This window comes from Myotis brandtii, unplaced genomic scaffold, assembly GCF_000412655.1.
Source record: "Myotis brandtii unplaced genomic scaffold, ASM41265v1 scaffold871, whole genome shotgun sequence".
NCBI classification, from domain to species: Eukaryota; Metazoa; Chordata; class Mammalia; order Chiroptera; family Vespertilionidae; genus Myotis; species Myotis brandtii.
This window is the reverse complement of record NW_005371555.1, coordinates 538,523-561,702: the sequence shown is the minus strand read 5'-3', so window position 1 is coordinate 561,702 and position 23,180 is coordinate 538,523. Positions and strand designations below refer to the sequence as shown.

The following is a 23,180-nucleotide window of genomic DNA, read 5'->3' as shown; positions in this document are numbered from 1 at the left end:
GGGAGGGGCATAGGTCATGGTGATAGATAGCCCTGAAAGTCCTCAAAATGCCCGCAGGTAAGGTAAATAGGTATGTAAGACCTCATTTAAATATTAAACAGCCTTGCCCTGGCCAGGTGGCTTAGTTGAAGCATCCTCCCTAGGTTGCGGGTTCAATCCCTAGGTTGGGGCATATGTGGGAGGGAGGCAACCATTCAATGTTTCTCTCTCACATTGATGTTCTCTCTCCCTTCCTCTCCCTTCCTCTCTCACTAAAACTCAATTAGAACAAAATAAGCAAGCAAACAACAACAACAACAACAACAAAACATACCTTGGGTGAGGATTAAAAATGAAACAGCCTAGAGTGAATACGTTTCATAAGTCACTTTCTAGGATTATTTTTACTTGATGAGTTTTCCACACCTTAAATGATTTCCTTTTATTTTTTCCATTAATTTTTATAGCCGAGAGAATTTTATTGAACACGTCCTCCTTTTAAGACGGCAGAAAAATGTAAACGTCTCAGCAGAGTTTCTAAATCATGACGTCCGTGTGATTTACAAAGAAAGATATTTTTTTATGACACAAAACTAAAGTTCTCTATCAGTGGGAACATCGCCACTCCGAGGTCTAACGCATGTATTCATTCGAGGTTGTCATGCCCATTCCTGGGTCCAAAAGGGTGCTGCTCTCGGCGCTCCGAGAGAAGGATGAGTCTGAGACGCCCTGGGCCGGCTGGAAGTAGGACAGCGATGCCAGCTCGGGGTGGATGGAGTACTGACGCTCAAGTTGCTTGTTATAACTGAAAAAAGAAAACATACCTCAGTAATTGTGGTAAGTGATGTACGTCTGCAGCGCACCTCAAAAACGGTATCACAAAAGTTAAAACAGTGTATGGATTCGGTCCCATCTATCGCTGACTTGGTAGCACACTATGTAAAGGAATGAACACTGGTGGGCCCTAAGCAGGTGTGCTATTTAGAACAGAGTCGTGGCCCTTCTGTTCCAAGGCTTTCAACAAAGGATGCCAACCAGATGCTCGCTATCCTTCCCAGTTGGTCAGGGTGGTCTCTATTTCTGGAGGATGATTTTAAAATATTGGGGACAGGTTTAAAGAGGGCATTCCCTCAGAGACAGCCGGGCTTCTTTCTGAGTCAGGGAATCGTGGCCAACGGAATAGCGTCCGCATACATTTGGGAGTCACATTTCTGGACCGTCTGCTAGAGAGGCGGCTGGGAGCTTCGCATGTGCGTGTCACAGACCCTCCGGAGGTCTGTAGACTTACGTGGTCTTCAGTTTGTACAGCAAGGCACTAGATGATGCCAGGAGGATGGTGAAAAGGAGGAGGGTCAGCAGGGAGATGCCCAGCATTAGTTTTAACTTGTTATCCTGTGCTTCAACCCCTTGGTCTTCACTTGTAGCGTTCAAATCAGAGCCTGAGAAGAAAGAAAATGCAATGAAAAGGGTCCTTGTGTCCCGAAGGGTTTCCTGCCGGGGAAGGATTACAAAGCGCCTGCAGGCCTTCCACCCTCGGGAGCAGTCACAGCCACAGCCACTCTCCTGCCCTCGGGCAACGCAAGGAGAAGGCTGTGGTGGCCCAGTACTCCTAACTTTTCCCGTGTCACCTTCCCAGCAGTCCCGAGAAGCTGTCTATAGCTCCATTTCACAGGATCCCAGAGTGTGTGAATTTGCCATGGCACGGAGCTGGTAAATGGCAAAATCTGGTTTCAAACCCAGGTTACTGGTATTAAAATGTGTATGCAGCAGACTTCCTCTCCGACTAGTAAAAACCAGTTCACGACTCTACGGCGATTACTACTAACAATATGGATTTACACACATCCCTCAAAAGAAAAAGATGCAGTTCTCCTATTGGGACATGCATTGATTTTTCTTTTCAGCTACAAGGAGGGTGTACCAGATGCTTTCTCCATGAGGCTTAAGAACTGAACTTGCCACTTTATTACTGAGAAATGGAAACTTACTTCACTTTCCAAACTAAGTTCTATAATAAAGATATGTCCAGATCCAGATATGTCAGGTCATTTTACTAAATCTATTAATGAAAATATATCTTTGCTGTCAAATTTTTATTTTTTAAATATGTCTGACTTAATATTTGTATACTTAATTTATATAATGATGACTTTACATGACCATGTTGGTATTTCTCCCCTTTACCCCAACATCCTCCCAAAAGTTTCAAAGGCTTTCATTATTTTCCAGATAATGATGTTTTGGTAATAAGCAATGACAAGCTCCATGTCTATATTCTCTGATTTAAAAAAATTACAATTGTCAGAGTGGAGTGAACAGTGTACAATTGTCAAAGCCTGAGATTTTGACTTTGAGGAGTATTTTGGGAATAATCAAACAAATATTAAAATGGACCATGCTCCTGAATTGCTTTGCTACTCCTTAAAAGGGCTTTTGTAAAGAGCTGTGTTTATAGTACATCTTGTTTGTCAAGGTGATGATCCAAACTAGAGAAGGGTTTGGAATTCCTGACCACTGGAAATTATGCAAACTCCCATTGCAAGTTTGAACAGAGTTTTCCTCCAAGCCTCAGTTTTCTCATCTGTAAAATGGAGATAATACCAACGTCACAGAGTTGCTGTGAGGACTGACATAATAATGTCTGTGAAGCACTGGCATGTAGTATGTACTCAGTATGTGATAAAAAAAAATCAATCATGCTCAATTAACTTAATTACTAGAAAAGACAATATTTCTCAAGTGGCCCAGCATCTGTCATTCCTCCATCTAGCTCTTCTGAACAAAGATGCCTCCCTCCATTTTCTTGAAGCTCTGAAAGCAAGAGGCTGTACCCCTCACATAATCCAGGGCAGAACTGGTGTGACAGGCCTAAGATAGAGGACCAGATGCAATTTCTTTTCAATGCTTTATTTGCAAGACAGATGTTTGAGGAGCATTAATATATTGCCTTGTCATGAATGTTTTCATTCAAATCAGGCGTTACTGTACTCATATAAATATAATTAATCCATTAATGAAAGTTACTGCATTTAGAAGCAGGAATTCTCTCATTCATTGCTGGTGAGGATGCAAAATGGTGTAGCCACTTTGGAAGACAGTTTGGTAGTTTCTTACAACGCTAAGCATAGTCTTACCATACAACCATCAAGCGCAATCGCTGGGCACTCAAATGAGTTGAAAATGTATGTGCCCACAAAAACCTACAGCTGAATGTTTATAGTAGATGTATTCATTGTTGCCAAAACTTGGGAGCAATCGAGATGTCCTCCAGTAGGTGACTAGATAAGCAAACTGGGACATCCATACGAAGGAATATTATTCAGTGATGGAAAGACATGAACTATCAAGCCATGGAAACCTATGGAGGAATCTTATGTGCATACTAGAGGCCCGCTGCACAAAATTCATGCACTCGGGTGGAGGGGGTTCCTCAGCCCAGCCTGCACCCTCTTGCAGTCTGGGAGCCCTCAGGGGATGTCCGACTGATGACTGACTCCCGGGGAGCGAGTCTAAGCCATCAGTAGGACATCCTTAGCGCTGCCGCTGCACTTGCCAGCCATGAGCCTGTCTTCTGGCTGAGCAGAGTTCCCCCTGTGGGAGTGCACTGACCACCAGGGAGCAGCTCCTGCATTGAGCGCCTGCCCCGTGGTGGTCAGTGTATCTCATAGCGACGGGTCTTTCTGCAGTTTGATTTGCATATTAGCCTTTTATTATATTGGATTACTAAGCAAAAGAAGCCAGTCTAAAAAGGCTATGTACTGTATGTCTCCAAACATTCAACATTCTGGAAAAGGCAAAAGTATAGACAATGAAAATGTCAGTGGTTGTCAGGAGCTGGGCAAGGGAGAGGTGGACAGATGGAGCACAGGGGATTTTTAGGGCAAGGAAACTATTCTTTATGGGACTGTAATGGTGGACATGTGACATCTGCATTTGTTAAAACCCGTAGATTTAGAACACAAAGAGTGGACCCGGGTGTAACTATGGGCTTTAGTTAATAATGCATCCATATTGGCTCATAAATTATAAAAATGGTGCCACATTAATACAAAGTGTTAATAAGCAGGAAAACTGAGCAGGGGAATATATGAGAACTCTCTATAATTTCTGTTCACTTTTCCTGTAAGCCTAAAATCACTCTAAAAACTAAGTCTGTTCATTAAAAAAGCAAACTGCATTCTATACTTTTTTCACTTGCCTACTCCATTTGGTTTATCTGATTCAGGAATAGAAGTTACAAAACAGGAAGACAGAAATAAATAGGTATATGCAGTACTGTAACTGGAGAGCATGCTTGAAATCCGCAACTTTTCTAAAACAGGAGTGTGTGCTCTGCTACCATGTTAGCCTTCACACTCCCCTCTGACATACACCTTACCAGAAAACAGTGTCACCACGTAGGCCCTAAAATGTGTGCCGGCACGTATGCATTCATTTCATTGAAGTATTTTGTTCTTACTTGGAATTGCTTGGAATAATTGATCTCTTGATTCTTCCTCCGGCACTGTTTCATTTAAAACTGTTAAAACAATAAATTGGTGTTATGGGAAACAAAATTCACTTACTAACATTGTGTGCGTGTGTGATATCTACAGTTTATTCTCATTTATTCATGCTAGTTATTTTTATAATATAGAGGAAATACAGGGTTAGGATCCTGCGAGGTCACAACATTTCCACCCACCATTCAATGCAAAGCCCTGTTTTATGTGTGTTTATGTTTAAAGACACTTTATTTTAGTACATATGGCTGATTCATTACATTGAACTCACAGCCAACTCCCGCACTATAACTCCCGCTAAACAAAGCTTATCTAACACACGTTTTCTCCATAAGGTATACATCACAGCCGTCTTGTGCTTAGGGACACTAACCAGCACTTGAATGCTATACGTGGGGGCCATTTTAAATAGCATAATCACCCACAGAAAACACGAAATACATGTTGCATGAAATAGACCACAAAAATGACACGTATTTACAGTATGAGAGCTGAAAAAAGAAGGCGGAATGCTGCCTTTTTCCACCTCAGCTAGGCATGTGAGCAACGGGCAATTAAAAGGTTTTGCTGCTCTGAGCATGTCTGCACATGACTGCAAAAGTGTTCTAGTATTGCTTTGGGGGTTACAAATCTTAGGTGTTGGTAAATTCTCAAATACAGAATATGCAAATATTGAAGATCGACTGAATATGGCATATGTCTTACATTTCTATTGCATGCATATATGTGTGTGATATTACATTTATATATGTGTGCATCTACAGTAAAAATGTAATACATATATGACATGCACATGTTTATAATGCATGCTTAACTATTTATGATGTATACATTCATTTTATGCATGCACATATTTTGATAGGTACTTTGCATTTATTCATACATCTCCACGTGCTTAGGTGCATGCTGCTCCTAACACAAAGAGGGGCTATATTGGGCAAGAGCCTTATTTAAACTTTTTAATCTTAAAAAAATTGATTGCAACATTTGTAGGAGCATGAAACTTTTGGGAGGAGAATCAGAAAAAGCTAACACTTGATCAACCTTCTGGATATGTTTTGCATTTACAGGTGATGATGGCAGCAAAATGTTGACATTTATTCTTAGTATTGGAACTATTTACATTGATCTTGGCTTTCTTACATAAGATTTGGAACAGAAAAGAAATCGTTTTCCCAGTTACCTAACTACTATGAGTTTACCTTTAGCTAACATTGTCCAAAATGCAGGCTCATTTGGAACCTCGGTTGTTTCTGTTTAAAAAACAAAATAGAACAGTTTGACAAAATAAGATAATTTGGCTTTAGTAAATTTGTGTCAGAACATTCATTCCTTCACTTGTTAGTTTAGTCATTTAATAGTTACACCTTGAGCTCCTACCATGTACCAGACCTGCAGTTGGCACTGAAGTGACAGAAATGAACACCAGTCTTAATGGTTAAGAAACACACTTGATTTTGAAAGCAGACAGGAATCACTGCTTATTATGTTGTAGGATAAGGAGGGTGTTAAAGGAAACGCACAGATGGTATTCATGGAGGGACCAAAATCAAGTTGCAAAAGCTGGAAACCCTTCAAAGGGGAGATGGTGCTTTAATACAGGTGCAGAGGACTAGACATTGCCAGGCAAACAGGTTCAGAGGGAGGTCATTCCACTGTGAGCAGACTCAGAACCATAACAGGTTGGGCAAGCTCTCGGAGCTTCAGGAAGTCTGAAATGAAGAACGTGGATGGGGCGTGTGACCAGGGAAGAGACTGAAACGTTCTTTAATGTTCAGGTCACGTCAGACTTGACTGCCCAGTTAGAGGTTAGAATGTGACCCCAAATTTAAGTAGTGAAACTTAAATTTTTACTCATATAATGATATGCTCTAGGTATGCCTACAGTGCTGTAACTTTAAAATTTTGAATATTCTTTCTACATGGTTCTTTAGTATTTTCTTCTTCATTTACTTTTAGTAAACTAAAACTTTAGTGCAAATGACTAAAGATATTGAAGAAGTAAAATACCAGCATGATCAGATTTCTATTTTTAAACATATCAAAAGCTGATTAAAGGTTTTTATGTTTAGTGGTGTTAAAGATGCAAATGAATTTAGGGTAATCATATTATTGCATGAACTGGAGAAAATAGTTTCATGTAACAACAGGTCCATTGTCCTCAATTAGACCACTCACTCAAGACTTCCTGGGTTGTTATGGTTTCACAAATATTTTATAAGGGACAATATTTTTGGCAGGAAAGTAAAATGATTATTTTTTATTTTGCAGCCTCTTACTCACAATCCCACCTCCCCAGATAATCTTAGGAAACACTAATCATTGCCTCTATGCAGAGAAAAGTTTATTTCTCAAGCAGGTAGAAATTTTTATGTAATTATTAAAAGTTATAGTAAGCACTAGCCAGTTTGGCTTAGTGGATAGAGCATCGGCCTGTGGACAGAAGAGTCCCGGGTTTGAATCCAGTCAAGAGCATGTACCTTGGTTGCAGGCTCCTCCCTGGCCCAGGCCCTGGCAGGGCTGTGCAGGAGGCAACCAATTGGTGTGTTTCTCTCACATTGATATTTCTCTCTGTCTTTCCCTCTCTCTTTCACTCTCTCCAAAAATCAATGGAAAAATATCCTCAAGTGAGAATTAAAAAAATTATATTAAAATGTATTAAATATTTATATATATTTATGTGAAATATATAATTATGTATTTATGTTAAATATAAATACATTTAACATAAATATATGCATAAATATAAATTTGATATATTTTATTAAAATAAAATTGTATTATAAAAAGAGCTCATTTTCTACCCCATGTCAAATACATCTGAAAATTGACCCTTAGATTTTCATGGTTTAAAATATTTTAGCACCCTAGATGGTGTGGCTCAGCTGGCTGAGTGTTGTCCTGATTCCTGGTTAGGGCACATGCACAGATTACGGGTTTGGTCCCAGATTGGGTGCGTGTGGGATGCAACTGATCAATGTTTATCTATTGACTAGAGGCCTGGTGCACAAAATTTGTGCACGGGGTGGGGGGGGCCTCCCTCACCCTGGCCTGCACCCTCTCCAATCTGGGACCCCTGTAGGATCAGGCCTAAACCGACAGTCAGATAGTACTCTTATCTATTGACTAGAGTGGCTCCTAACCGCTCACCTGCCTGCCTGCCTGATTGCCCCTAACTCCTCTGCCTGCCTGCCTGATTGCCCCTAACCCCTCTGTCTGTCTGCCTGATTGCCCCTAAGTACCTCTGCCTGCCTGCCCGATAGCCCCTAAATACCTCTGCCCTCCTAACTAGACCCCTGCTAGGCTGATCGCCCCTAACCGCCTCTGCCTTGGCCCCTGGCCTAAGCCTCAGTCTAGCTCCCCTAACCCCTCTGTCTGCCTGCCTGATTGCCCCTAAGTACCTCTGCCCTCCTAATTTGACCCCTGCTAGCCTGATCGCCCATAACCGCCTCTGCCTCGGCCCCTGGCCTAAGCCTCAGTCTAGCCTCCCTCTGCGGGAGGTGACCTGGCAGATCAGGGGAAGGCACCACCCCCATTTCCCTACTGCTGCTGCCACTGGCGGCCTGAGCCTCGGCCCTTCGCAGCTGCTGCGCCTTTGTCCGGAAGGATGTCCAGAAGGTCATCTGGAAGACGTCCACTCTAATTAGCATATTACCCTTTTATTAGTATAGATATTTCTCTCTTCTTCTCTAAAACCAATAAAAAAAATTATTTTAAAAAGATTTCAGAGTGACTTTGAACTGTAGAGTACAAGTTCTTTAAGCATGCTATTATTTTATGAAATACTCAGCGTAGTGAAACTTAAATTTTTACTCATATAATGACATGCTCCAGGTATGACTACAGTGTAGTAACTTTAGTACTTGGAATTCTTTGTATGGAGGGTTCTTCACTGGGTGTTCCAGATGTCTCATTGAGTTTATCTAGGAAAAGGGATAAGTGGGTTATCAGCATATTAAAATATTGACTCCACATCTGTGATTAGGCATATTTTTAAGCTAAAAAGTGGAACAAAGAAAAGGAGAGAGGGGGAAAAAAATCCCAGAAAGATGTTGACAATTTTTTGAGGTAACTCAAAGCAGGGGAAAGAAAAGGTAAAATTGTTGTGTGAGGTGGGATTCATACGCCTATAGTTTTGTGGGATTCTGGCCCACAACCAGAGGTGAGGAAGGCCTACTGGATCAGACACACTGTCTCAGATGGTTCCAGCCCACGCCTTGCAGTGATACCGTCAGCCCAGGACAGTCTGGTAAAGGGAGGCAGCAACATTTTCCTTGTAAATTGGAAACATATGCATGTTTACTACTCAAGACAGGACTTTGGATATAAAGATGTGGGGCTACAAATCAAGGGTTTTCAGGTCTGATTGAGTGCATATCTCAGGCGATCATGTGTCCATCTGGAGCTATGTCAGTAAGAGTGTATTTGGGGACGGTTGTGACTGGAGGACCATACTTTCCTCCATGAAGTTGGCCTGAAATTTCAGTTAACTTTGCTTAATACAGGAGTCAATCAAGTTCCATAAGCGGTCCAGGCAGTCCCCCCACGGGAGGAGTTCTACAGAGACAGAATGAATTCGGACGAAGCCTGCAAACAACACCGTTACAGGAATCTTGGTGGCAAGAAAGGATGGAAAAAGAGATTGTTACCGGAGTTGACACTGATACAGGCAGGACTAGAACAAGTGGCCAGAAATCCTTAAACTCTGCAACCCTCTTCCTCGGTTCTGGAAAAAACGTGTCTGGACTGCTTCCGCTACTTGCCCTCGGAATTTTTGGACTAGCAGAATTATTCAACATACTTCTGGAGATTTAATCTTGAGGGAGGGGGGGCTTGCTCCTCTGGAGCATCCCGTCCATGTCAGCCTGTCTCCCTCTGTCAGAGCCCTGCTTAAATGGAACAACTGGTCCCTATCCAACTTTCTCTGACAATCCTTTGGGGACCTGAATTGCAGGAATATAAGTTAGGGTTTTGGACTCTCTTCCCTGGCCCTCAATAATCCATCTCCTAAGGGAATCTGAGGTACGTGGTCTGTTTTCTTCAACCGCCTCTCTTTTCTATGTCTTGTCCCAAACAACTCAAGAGCTTGTTTACTTGTAGGAGCAAAATTCCCACGAGTCAGCTGGCTCATTAGTGAATGCCCTTGAAATGTCCCCCTCTCAGTTATGTCCCGAGGTTTGAAACTGCTCAAAAATATCCCATTATTGTCATGTGGCTTTATTTAATAAGTAGGCTTATGGAGTCTGTCATTCACCAATATTGAAATGCCATTGCCAGAAACATCCTCTCTTCCATATTGACTTCCATCCCCTTTTCCTTGTAATTCTGTTTTGTGGCTTATGTGTTTCGTAGATCTGAGCTGTCACATGCTGAAGTAATAGATGTGTTATATGCATTAGGAGATTTAATGGCCTCCAAAGTCATCTATCAAATAGTTATGCTTGGTGGAAAGGTGCAAAAGGAAACAATGTTTGAAGCTGAAGGTATAAAGCAGAAAGGAGTAAAAATGTGGGTTGAAGAAAGACATACAATATTCTAGTCCTAAATTTAGTTATTTAGTTTTTATTTCCATGCAAACCCAAAATAGTCTAAAAAAAATGTAAGAACCTCCCTGCCTTCAGAATTTCTCAGTGCAATAGACACGAGTGTCCTTATTTAGGAATGAAGACTTCTGACATTAGCGCCAATAAGATCTTTTTCCTACCCAACACTCTAATGCTGTTTTGAAATATTGTTTTAAGGGATGTTCATATTTGCACTGGTGCCTTTCAATACTTACAGTTTCTTAGAGAAAAATCCACAGCAGTTGTTGCTTTCACGGATATTTCAGACTGGGAGCCAGTTGGAGTCTGGGTTGTGAACACATCTAAAAGCATAAGACAAAAGTTTTCAGCCGCCAGCCAAGTTTAGACTTTTTGTTTCTTTACATTTTTCATCATCTGATTTTTTAAAGAACATATGCAGTGACTAGTTTTAAAAAAAAGAATAATAAAATATTTGTGACATTCTTCATATCTGATTTTTTAAAGAACATATGCAGTGACTAGTTTTTTTTAAAAAAAGAATAATAAAATATTTGTGACATTCTTCACCTACAAAATAAGGAAGTGGGCAAAGGTCAAAAATAAAATCCATGGGGAAAAAAGCCAAATTAGTATCCTTTTGCTAAATGACTTTCTGAGAAGAAATTATTGGAGAATTTATGGAAAAACATATTTAAGTGCATAACAGGTACCAAAGTAGATTTGTAGATGTGTAATATTATCACTGTATTGACATTATCAGAAAGCCAAGTAAGGCCTGGCTGGTGTAGCTCAGTTGGTTGAGTGTTGTCCCATGTACTGAAGGGATGCTGGTTCGTTCCTGATCAGGGCACATGCCCAGGTTGTGGGTTGGATTCCCGATTGGGGCACATATAGAAAGCTACTTATTGATGTTTCTCTCTCTCTCTTTTTCAAAAATCAATAAAAATAAATATTTTTTAGACAGGGGGGAAAAAGCCAAGTAAGAAACACTCATTTGCCCCTGAATCTTCTGTTAGACTATGAAGCAGTTCCGCTTAAAAAGCATATACTTCAATAACAATCAAGGTCGCCTACATACCTTCACATTGGCATATGCACAGAAAGGATCCTGCTTTCATTATTGTAAGTGGAATTAGTTATAATGCAAAACTAATGGACATATCCACCCAACCCGAGTCAAATAAATTGGATAAAGATGGCTGATTAAACATATATATACATCTTCTCTTTCCAAAATACCATGGAATGACAGAAAATTGTATATACGTGAATGTATACATATTTAATACATATGTGTGTGTATATATATATATGTATCTATATATATATTCCCCCCAGAACACACACATATGCATGAGTGTGTGTGTGTGCGCACGCACACACACACACACACACACACACACACACACACACACACACACACACACACCAGTGCTGTTAATGTAAATTTTTAGAAGTTTCTGAGCTAGATCTATGGAGAACACAAGGAAATTGCAGCCCAATATTCATGTTATGAGTTATGAAAGTATAAAGATTAAAATAAGGTGGTATTTGTCCTAGCTGGCTTGGCTCAGTGGTTAGAGTGTTGGGCCCATGGACAGAAGAATCAAGGGTTTAATTCTGGTCAAGGGCACATATGGTTGCAGGCTCGATCCAGGCCCGTTTAGAGTGCATGCAGGAGGCAACCAATAGATGTGTCTCTCTCACATCAATATTTCTCTCTCTGTCTCTCTCCATTCCACTCTCTAAAACAATAAAAATCAATGGAAAAAAATATCCTCAGGTCAAGATTAACAGCAATAACAAAAAATAATGTGGTATTTTTGCAGAGACAGACAGATCAGAAAAACAAAAAGGGAATAACTAACTAAATTTCAATGAGAATTTAGTTTATATTAAATGTGAGTTTCACATGAGTAGGGAATTGGTGTTATACATTTGGCAATTACCCTTGAAACATGTAAATTTTATGCCTATTTTATGTCACAAAAATAACTGAATTTAAGACCCAAGAGTTAAAAACAAAAATATAAAACTTAAGAAAACTAGGAAAATATTTTAACACCTATTTGGATAAGGTCCATCTAAGCAAGATACAAAATGCAGAAATTATAAAGGAATTAAAAATTTATTTTATAAAGTTTAAATTTTTCTCTGTGATTAATATACCTAAATAAGTTTAAAGATAAACCACAGCCTGGAAGAAAATACTTGTTACTTTTACTTTAGAGAAAAAGTTAATATATCTCCATTCCAAATATCTCTTACAAATAAGTGATAAGATTATATTACAAATATAATCTAATAAAAAAATGAGCCAAAGATAAAAACAGACAAATCACAGAAGTTGAAATTAAATGCCCAATAAATACAGAGAAAAATACTCAACTTCACAAGTAATCAAGATGCAAATTAAAAACACTAATAAAGTTTCTCACTTATTCAAAAAATATGATTAACACTATTATTGTAAGTGAGATTAGGGAGCACTCTTGGGAGATACAATTTGGTAGGTACCTTTTGAGGCAATTTGGTGATATCTACCAATATTTTAAAGGGTTTGTCATTTATTCAGCAATTCCAGTACTTGGTATCTATCCAAAGAGAGATACACCCAAGAGTGTCTGAGAAGAGCATACATGGGAGAAACTGCCCATCATTTAATTCTTTGTAAGATAGTGGATAAATAGTTCCAAAGCTATTAAAGGAGAAAAGTCAGTCATAAGACCATTCTTCACCACAATTCCATTTATATTTTAGATAAATGTGTGTGTGTGTGTAAGACAGACTTTTTCCTTTACTCAAAGTAATCATCAGGCTCTTGAGTTATTTGTCCTCCGGTTAATTCAAATGGAGGTACATCCTGAAAAGGAATGACTGCACCCTGTAGGGCACAGCAGAGGCAGCTGGTGGTGGAAGATGTGACATCACTCCTGACTCGCTCTGTGGTAGCAATGAACCACCTCTCTGAGCACCAGGTGTTTTTGTTTTGTTGTGTTTTTTTTGTTTTGTTTTGTTTTTTACATTTAAAAGAGGGACAATAATTCATCAAAGAATTACAATTTATGGATTGTAGTTTTCAAAGTACTTCATTGTATATGTATTTCTATTTTTCTTTGATTAATACTAATAAAGAACCCAGAATAACTAGATTTAATCTTAATTTAAAAGAATTTTTATAAAGAGTTTCTTAGGAACTTTTCACTTTTTAGAATGGTAGCCGTTATAAAGACATAGAGAGAAAGCCCATATGAGGAATGGTGAATAAAATTAATTGGGCCCCCCACACACCTTAAAGTCATCTTCTATGGGTTGAATTTTGTCACTCCCCCTACCCCGGAAAAAAAAAGGGTTGAAGTCCTAACCCCCAGAACCTCAAATATGACGCAGTTTGGAAACAGGGTCATTGGAGATTTAGTTAAGATGAAGTCACACTGGAACAGGGTGAGCTCTTAATCCAATATAAATGGTATCCTTATGAAAAGAAGAAAATTTGGACACAGTGATAGAGGAAGAATGCCACGTGAAAATGAGTCAGAGATTGGAGTTCTGCTACCATAGTAGCCAAGGAATGCCTGGAGCTACCAGAAGCTGGAAGAGGCCAGGAGGGACCCTCCCCTAAAGACTTTGGGGAGAACGTGGTAGAGTCAAAACTTTGATTTTCAATTTCTGGCCTCTGGAATTGTGAGAGAATACACAGTTTGTGTCACTTTGTTTTAGCAGCCCGAGGAAACTCATACACAACTCCAAATAAATTCTGGTTATCTCACCATAGAATTAAGTTAGTTGTTACTCATGTGAATAAGTAACCATAATGCTACAATGGAGCCCATGTTAATTATAGACAATTACCAAGATAACCTTGTTAAACTTCGTAACATCTCAGGAAAAAGTTGCAGAAATTAAAAATTTCATTTTACACACTGACCTGTCTATAAGGTTAATTTAAGAAGTAGAAAATAATGTGATTATAGTTTTTAAAAAAGTTAAATCAAACCAATATAATCAGTTCTCATAGATGTATTACTATTAACTTTAAATACTTACAGTTTTTTTCCTCTTTAAAATGATGGTCATTTTTATCATTATAAGGGATGTTATGCTTAATTTCTTCTTTATGTTCTTCATCAACTAGAGGTTCCACATAAACCTCTGAAAAAAAGTATGACACACCGTACATCAGACATATGTTAATTTCTTTTTTTTTTAATTTTAATAAAGTATTTTATTTAGCCCAATAAATATATCCCGGACATCATTTCAACGAGTAAATAAAATAAAAATAATTATTAGTAAGACATTTTTACATGCTTTTTTTCCCCCCCATACTAAGCCTTTGAAGTCCAGCATGTATTTTGTACCTTCCGTGCATTGCAATTCAGACTGGATACACTGCAAGCGCTCCATCGCCACACGCACCTGATGGCTACCATTTTGGACAGAGCAGGACTGGACCCTTCTTTGAAAACAAGATATAGCAGAACACGGCCAGATTGCCAGGCCATGAAACACCTTCCATCTGAGCGATTGGGACCATCTGAGGTCCATCTTTATAAGTTATAGGCTTTTCAGCCCCAAACCACACACTGTCCCTTGCTCTCTTTTCCAGCAGCAAGAGGCTGCAGCCATTCTATCCCAAACCCCTGTTCCTCTGCATCCCTGATGAAGTATCTTTTTGGTTGACTTCTTTTCATTTCCCAAATCCCCAAGGAGTTCAGTGTTAAGACTCCTCTGGGTATTCACAGCTACTTTTAATTAGCATCTCTAATTCTTCCTGACAAAAGGTCAGGCTGGGTAAGCGTCAAGAGCTAAGAAGAAAAAAAAAATCCCAGATCAATGCTTGGGCAATGCAGCAAATGCAGAGAATGGATTACTCCATTCATCCCTTGCTCTGGGAAGCGGCAGGGAGTGGATGAGGCCTTCACCCAGCCTCCCATAATTCCCTTCCCTTCCAAATGTTCCTACTAGTCCTTGGGAATCCACAATCCATGGTCAAACTTCCCTCTGTGACCCTCCTAGTTACAGAACCATCCCTCTGAGGCTGTTAATTTCTTTGAAGGACTTTCATTTTTTCCACAAAGGATTGGAGGCAGAGACTTCACTTCTAAATTGTACCATATTTCCAACAATAAAATTGCTACACGTCAATTTTCTAGGATAATGGGGTCATCTTCCTTATCTATTATGTCTGTGAAAGCTTCCCATGCTTACCCACCTTCATTATTGGAAGTCACATCACTAATCTCTGAGGAATGAACCCCAGATAAAAAAATAAACAATATGAAATTCATTGGGACGATGTGATTGATCACCAATGTCCTGTGTCTCTCGGAGTTTCCTTCCAGTTGCCGGCAGGTCCTGTAAGTAGCCGGGACATTATGACGTCACCGACAAAAGGTCAGAATGCTGGGGAGGGATTTCCAAACGCTTTGTGACTCAGCCTGCTGTCTGTTTTATCCTTGAATTCTAATGGTCTTTAGTTTTAAAAAAGAAAACATTATGAGATTTTCTTTGAAAATTAAGAAATATGTATTCAAGAACTAATGTGAATTATTGGCCCCTGGATTTTATTTCATTTAAAACATTATTTTTCAATTATAGTTGTCAATAGTACAAATAGTTTCAGGGCTCCAGCATAGTGGTTACACATTTATAGAACTTACGAAGTGACCCCGCGAAGGTCCCCAGTATTTTAAAGAAGCATTAATGTTGTTGCTAGTAAAACGAGAACACACCTTTTGGGTTTTCAAAGCTTTACAACAACATCTGTTCTTTTGGATAACTGAAGTGAAAATCTTTGTTAAAAGTTAATCGGAGACACCAACTTTCAATCCAAATGCCCAGCACCTTATGGCTCATGGGCCATCTTAACTAGAGTTCTTTAGGAAAAAATTTTTGAAACTCATTTTTTTCAGGTTTTTCTTTATAAAATATAAAATATTTGTTTTACTTACATTTTTTACAATGAAACCCATCTTTTGCCTCACATACATTGAAAAAATTATATAATATTTAGTTAGTCAAAAGAGGACTTTCATATAGATGATATTATCCACATATTTCTCATATATAACTCATAATCAGCAATAAAGCAAGAAATTAAATGGACACTATCACCAATATTCTGCATGACATTAAAGGATCAACTCACTTTCTCTCAATTTTAATTATTGGTGCTGAATAGCCTCTCAGCATTAGATAACATTTATAATTAAAATGACACAAGCATCAGTAAAAAAACACATAAATTTAAAAATACTTAAAAGTTTCCTTCGGTGCAATGAAGGCTCACAAATTAAGTCCAACCTGTGGTTTCTACATACCTGATGAATTAGAGAATCAACTTGAAGGGAGTCTAATTGCAGAAGAGGATGAGGGGAAGCGGAGAGGACTTAAACTCTTAGTATAATGGCAGCCTGACTTCTCGCTGCCAAAGGAGGGAGTTCTAAATATCTAAACACATGTTGGCCTAAAATGAAAGGTAACTATGTGAACCCATGATTTCTGATATATATAGGTAGATATAGAAATAAATATAGATGTAAATGTGTATGCATATGAATGCATATATTACATACACATATACACTCATGCATACAATAATTCCCTATCTCTGTCCAATGGAGGATATGACAATAGTGCTATTCCAATTCCATGAACACATCTAGTCCCCAGGTCTTGGCGTGTGAATATTATTCTCCACTAAAGGAACCAGGAATTCTTGGAGAAATGGCTAGTTCCAGGGCTGGGGCAGATGAGTATAGAAAAATAATTGTCAAGAGCCTAAAAATTGTTCCCAGGGTTTAAGGTAGAAATTCCACTTCTGGGAAACTATCTAAATGAAATAATCATGATTGCTAAAAGAAAAACAATTAGTCAAAATTATGCTCATTTCTTCATTGTTTATAATGAGAAAAATTTGAAACAACCCAATACAAACGATAAGGGTAATTGACCAAAAATGTCATGAATGTTCACTAAATTAAATGTTAAACAGATATTAAGATTAAGTTTATGAGAATGCTTATATTATAATGTTAAAGTATAAATGCAGCATCTAGATCCAGTGTGTGTACAGGTTTGGGCTGAGATCTGGCCATTCACTGCAGCCTCTAGATTCTCCCACATCCCACGTACCCCAGTGTGTATCGGTGCGTTGAGGTGGGATTGGCATTCTTGCTGCTTCAGGGTTTTGACTTTCCTGCTCTCCAATACTATCTGTCCTTCAAGATTTATGCCCCTTAGCCATCCCATTCTCCATCACCCACCCACCACTATCATCTTTTGTCCTTCTCTAAACCTGTCCCAATTCATTGAAGACTCTTATACCGATCTCCATTTCCAAGAACACCTCCGAGAACTTACAGGCCACAACACAGACAACGCATCCAACTGCTTGGTCTCTCAGTTTGACATCCCACTGCCAACACTCCTCTCTTCTAATCTAACTTAGCAATCTAAACCCATTCTCTTGGGCCTCAGCACCACACGTCTCTGTTCCAGCTGTGAAATGTTAAACTCCCAGATGCTGAAATTAAAAGTAACCATTGGAACCCACGGGTTTTGACATATATTTCTTCCTGACCTTATATTTCTATCTTCCAAATATTGATTTGGTTTCAATATTCTGCGAGCATCTCTTCTCCCACTCAGATGTCCTTCTCACCGCACTCTGGGCCACGGTGGCTCCCTTTACCCTACCCTCACACATATGCCTCCTGGGTTGGACCCTACCAAAGGCTTTGGGATGGTGATTATCAGGAAGATGAGGGGGAAGTAACAATGTATTTACTTTGAGATTTAGTGGACCCAGAAACATTCAGAACTTCTGAACACAATTTTCTCTTCCTTTCTTCTCAGTGGTCACCCTGCCGCAAATCTTGTTCTAGTTCCTTTCTCCCCTACCTTATATCTTCTCATTCAACTTGGAGTGATGATCATGTTCGCATCTTCTGAAAAGCCAGGGACACCAGTCTTTTAATGAAACTTAGAGGCCTCTAAATAGGTGTGCTAGCTACACCCAGGAAGGCCTAGCTAAGCCTTTCCTTATCCTGGTTTCATTCCGGCAGCTCAGAATGGGCATCTGGCCACTTGTAAGCTGCTATATCCCCTCACCGGTATGAAAGGGTCAATACCAGGAGGTGGAGTAGTTTCCCTTGTCCACGGTTTTGCTTTCTACAGTTTCAATTCCCCGTGGTCAACTGTGTGCTCCAAAAATATTAAATGGAGAATTCCAGAATAAACAATTCATATGTTTTAAATCGCACTCCATTCTGAGCAGCGTGATGAAATCTCGCACCGTCTGCGTGGGACAGAAATCGTCCCTTTGTCCAGCATATCCACGCTGCATACGCTACCTGCCCGTTAGTCACTTAGGAGCCATCTCAGTCATCAGACTGACTGTCACCATATTGTGATGCTCCTGTTGAAGTAACTTATTTTAGTTAGTAATGGCTCCAAAGCCATCCAAATACTTTATATTGCAGAATATTGTTATCATTGTTCTATTTTATTATTAGTTATTATTCATCTCTTATTGTGCCCAACTTATAAATTAAACTTTGTTATAGGTATTATGTATAGGAAAATCATAGTTTACTTTAGATTATCCGTGGTTCAGGCATCCACTGGGGGTCTTGGAAGATATAGCCCATGGATGGGGACGGGGGGCCACTGCACTAGTCCTGCCTGGAAGACTAAGTCTGGGTGGGAACGCCACTGTTCTATTGGGCAACTGGAAGGTGCGAATCCCTCCGAATCAAAGGCGCGTGAGCTCTCCCGTCCCTGTGGCTGCGCTCCCAGGCTGGCGAGCCGGCTGCCGCTCAGTCTGTCTTCCCGGGTGGTGGCCTGGCGACAACATCTACCCAGGGGCAGTGAGCCCACACGTTTCCTCCCCGTCACTTTGACCATCTTAGTTTTCAGCGCGTTCATCAGCCTCACCCTCTCTCGCGCGAAGGGCGCGTTCATTCCATCGCCTGAGACTTCCTCATCCTTGCTTCCCAAGGTTCCTTTGGGCTTTTCGCTTTTCAGGGGAAACTAATTGTGTGATCCTCCTGGTGAAAGTAGCTTTGTTACCAGGGTAGCAGGTGAACAGGGTAGCAGGTGCAGGAGGGATCATTTTTCAGTAAATAAAGTCTGTGTGTGGAAGGGGACATGACATAGTAATTAAGAGCAGGGGCTCTGGAGACAGAGATGTGGGTTCAAATCCCAGCCCCACCGCCAGCCAGCTGCAAGGTCTTGAATCAGATTCTTGTGCCTGAACCTCAGTGTGAAATGGAAAGAATGACAATGCTATTGACTTCAGAAGATTGTGGTGAAGATTCATCCGATCACCCGAGTAAAACGCCTGGCAGGAGGCCCAGCACGAAGCCAGAGCAGGGACTTCCCCACTGAGCTCACACTGTGCCCCGCTTGCCACGCCCTCAGCCTCCACATGTGCAGCAGATTGCAGGACGGTCGCCGTCACCATGCTTACCTCCAGGAACAGCCGTGAGAAGGGATGGGAGAGTCTACCTCAGGTACCAAGCAAGCACGGTGCTTGGCATAAAGCAAATTCTCGGTAAACAAGTTCCCAGCAATTCTTCCCCCTGGTGCCATCCTAACATCCCCGCAGCGCCTGGCACCTCCTTCCCAGGACAGCCACTCGGGAATCTGGAGCTGCAGGTGCGGTCATTCAACTTCCAACTTCCCTTCCTCTGGGCACCGGTGAGAGCCGGGGGACCCTTCTCCCCCATTTCTCTGTCCAAGTCACGCAGAACTTTCCCCAGTCACTTAGGAGAGAGAATGCAAATTCCAAGGAAATAGCGTGAGCCCAAGGGCAGCACAAGCTTTCTTCTGAAGGAAAACTGTCAACATGGCAATAACCAGTTTGCGGCTCTTAGGAACTTTCTGGACTTACAGTTTTTTATTTCTTTTACTTAAAACCCACAAGCTCACAGAGTTTTGCTGAATTCAGTGTCCAGATAATGCCCGGCCAGTGCTTAGTATCAGAGCTATGCCTCATGGTATCTGAACAACCGCAGGAAGCTCATGCCAGGGCGGAAATGTGCTAAAAATTGTTCCTGGGAGTGTGAAATGGGGCTTCCGTTTTGAATGAATTTTCTTTAACTTCCATGGGTCAGTAGTTGCTGCATCTAATGGTTTACTATTAAGACAAAACCCAACAACACTCCTACCTACTCCCCTTCTAACAAATGCTGCCTCCTTCTATGATCTGTAGTTCAGTTGTTTCATGGACAATATCGATGGGGCCCTAGGAACAGGAAGGTCAAAGTCATTCACTTCATCACGGCATATTTACTAGTACTTCATCCACCTTAAATCATAGACCGGCCTTACATCCTGACCTATTCAAGGTCTCCTGATGGAACCAGGAACCAGAGAGCATTTACCCTCTGCATGACTCCTGGTGCCTTGAGCGGAGGCTGCACAAGCCAGGTGGGTGGAGCAGATGCTGCTTTTAAAAAGAAATGAGATTCCTGCTCATTTCTAAACTTAGTTTAGGGAATAGCTGCATTAATAAATTTCACAGCCGGGCTGGTGGCACAGTGACTGAGCGTTAACCTGTGAACCAGGAGGTCACGGTTCAATTCCCGGATGGGGTATGTGCCTGGGTTGTAGGCTCCATCCCCAGTGTGGGGTGTGCAGGAGGCAGCCAATCAATGATTCTCTCATCACTGATGTTTCCATCTCTCTCTCCCTCTCTGAAATCAATAAAAATATATTAAAAGAAATAAATTTCACAGCTGCACATGGCCCTGACCTCTCAGCTGCATATTTCTAATTGTTCATGTACTGGCATGTATTTTATATTATGGTTTAAGAATTAATGCCAGTTAATTTCTTGAGCAGAGAAAGAAAATTAGCAAAAAATTAACTGCGATAGTTCTGCAAACCTCTTATTGTCAAAGCTAAGATGTTCTGCTTTGGGTGTTTCTGTTTATTAATGCTTACTAATCTGCTTGTCTTCCTATAAGGATGAATACAATGCATGCTTTTTTTCTCACTTTGCAGCAAAGAACAAGACCTAAAAATTCCTTGTGTACTCTTTTTAAAAAAATTCTTTATTGTTTAAAGTATTACATGACTCTCCTTTTTCCCCCCATTGATCTCTCCCCCACCACACCCTCCGCCAAGCACAAGCCCTGACCCCCCCTACTGTCTGTGTCCATTGGTTATGCTCGCATGCATGCATACAAGTCCTTTGGTTGATCTCTTACCCCCTCACCCCCCACCTTCCCTCTTAGGTTGTACAGACTGTTCGATGCTTCTATGTCTCTGGTTCTATTTTTGTTCATCAGTTTATGTTGTTCATTATAGTCCACAAATGAGTGAGAACATGTGATATTTATATTTCTCTGACTGGCTTATTTCACTTAGCATAATGCTCCCTAGTTCCATCCGTGCTGTTGCAAATGGTAAGAATTCCTTCTTTTTCACAGCAGTGTAATTGCTTGCTGGTGAATCCTCCAGGACTTTCCGATTGTCTCCCTGGTTCCTTCCCACTCAGGAACCCCACCTTCATCTCTGGAATTACCCTCACATCACTCAGCAGCACTCAACACTAGTCATGCTGAGCTTGGTGTCCGCTGTTAGATCTGCTGTCCCCCCTAATCTTTGGGTCCACTTTATAACTGTGAGTGCACATCTTGCGAATAGAAATAACTTTATGATCTCAGATGTGCAGATCATAGAAGCACCAATGCAAGCACTTTAACAAATATCCAGAAAATAAATGGGAAGCTGATTGCTACACTACCTGGAGCCTGTGTCCACAGGAAGGGGAATGGTGGGAAAGCCCAGTGCCTGGTGGGTGAAGGTGATTCCAGCGGTTAAGAGTGTGGGGTCCTGAGCCCACACGTGTGGGGTTAAATCCAGCTCCATCACTTTGTAACAATGACCATGAAATCAGAATAAACATAGACAACCAGCTTTGTGGGATTGTCATGAGCATTTGATGAGATTATCCATGTAAAATGCTTAGAGTATATTTAATGTGTAGTATGCACTCAATAAATGTATGCTTTGGGTGCATCATAAAATGTACATTATCATTATTATATATTGCTTTTAATTAATCTCTCTGATAGCAGACCTTAATTAGGTACCTATTTGCTATTCATTCATTCATTCATCAAGGGTTCACTGAGCATCTACTGTGTGCCAGACACTCTCTTCTGGATGCTTGGGATACATCAACAAATAGACAGAGATCCCCAGTGTCATGGAGTTAATATTTTTAATGGAAAGAGAAAATAAACAAAAGCCTAGTAAATAAATTATCCTATATAATAAAAGCCTAATATGCCAAGTGTCCAGTCGCCCAGTCATCCATTCAACCAAAGCATAATATGCTAATGATATGCTAAGGCCGCTCAACTGCTCTCTATGATGTGCACTGACCACCAGGGGGCAGACAGTAGACCAGCTGACCAGTCGCTATGACGTGCACTGACCACCGGGGGTAGGTGCTCCAACCAGTAGGTTAGCTTGCTGCTGGGGTCTGGCCGATCGGGACTGAGGGAGATGGGTCAGACACACTCTGAAGCCCTCCCACGATCCTTCCCTATCTGGCCAACCTCCTGTGTCCCTCCCCTGCCCCAATTGTGCACCGGTGGGGTCCCTCAGCCTGTCCTGCAGCCTCTTGCAATCCAGGGCCCCTCAGGGGATGTCAGAGAGCCAGTTTCGGCCCAATCCTGCAGGCCAGGCCAAGAGACCCCATGGTGCACAAATTCATGCGTTGGGCCTCTGGTATAATATAAATGCTAGGGGAAATGTAAATTTGAGCACAGAAAGGGGGCTTGTGTGTCCTTTTGGGCAGATGGAATAATCAGGGACTTTACTGAGGTAACATTTAAGCAAAAACTTCAAAGAGAAGGAGTTAGTCCAAGGCCATCTGGGGGAAGAGCATCCAGTCAGGGGAACAGCCAATGCAAGGCCATAAAGATGATTCTGCCTAGTGTGTGTGAGGCCAGCAAGGAGGCTGGCTGAGGGAGGCCTGGGATGGAGGGACCAAGGGGGAGCTGAGGCTTTCATCTGAGCATAGAAAGTAGCATTGCAGGGTTTTGAGCAGAGAAGGGGCTATGTTCTCATCCACAGATAGGGCAGGGGTGGGCAGACGGTTCCTCACTTCCAGCCAATGTTAAAAAGCCTCAGCAGCTTCCCCTTAACCACA

General features: G+C 40.9%; 1 protein-coding gene across 1 annotated transcript; it reads right to left on the bottom strand.

Moving 5' to 3' along the window:
- Positions 1–537: 537 nt before the first annotated feature.
- Positions 538–14,413, bottom strand: EQTN (equatorin, sperm acrosome associated). Its single transcript, XM_005884904.2, is given in 7 exon segments — positions 538–784; positions 1,268–1,418; positions 4,439–4,498; positions 5,684–5,734; positions 10,261–10,347; positions 14,054–14,158; positions 14,368–14,413. Coding segments are annotated over 7 exon segments (672 nt in total). The 3' UTR covers positions 538–612.
- Positions 14,414–23,180: the final 8,767 nt, after the last annotated feature.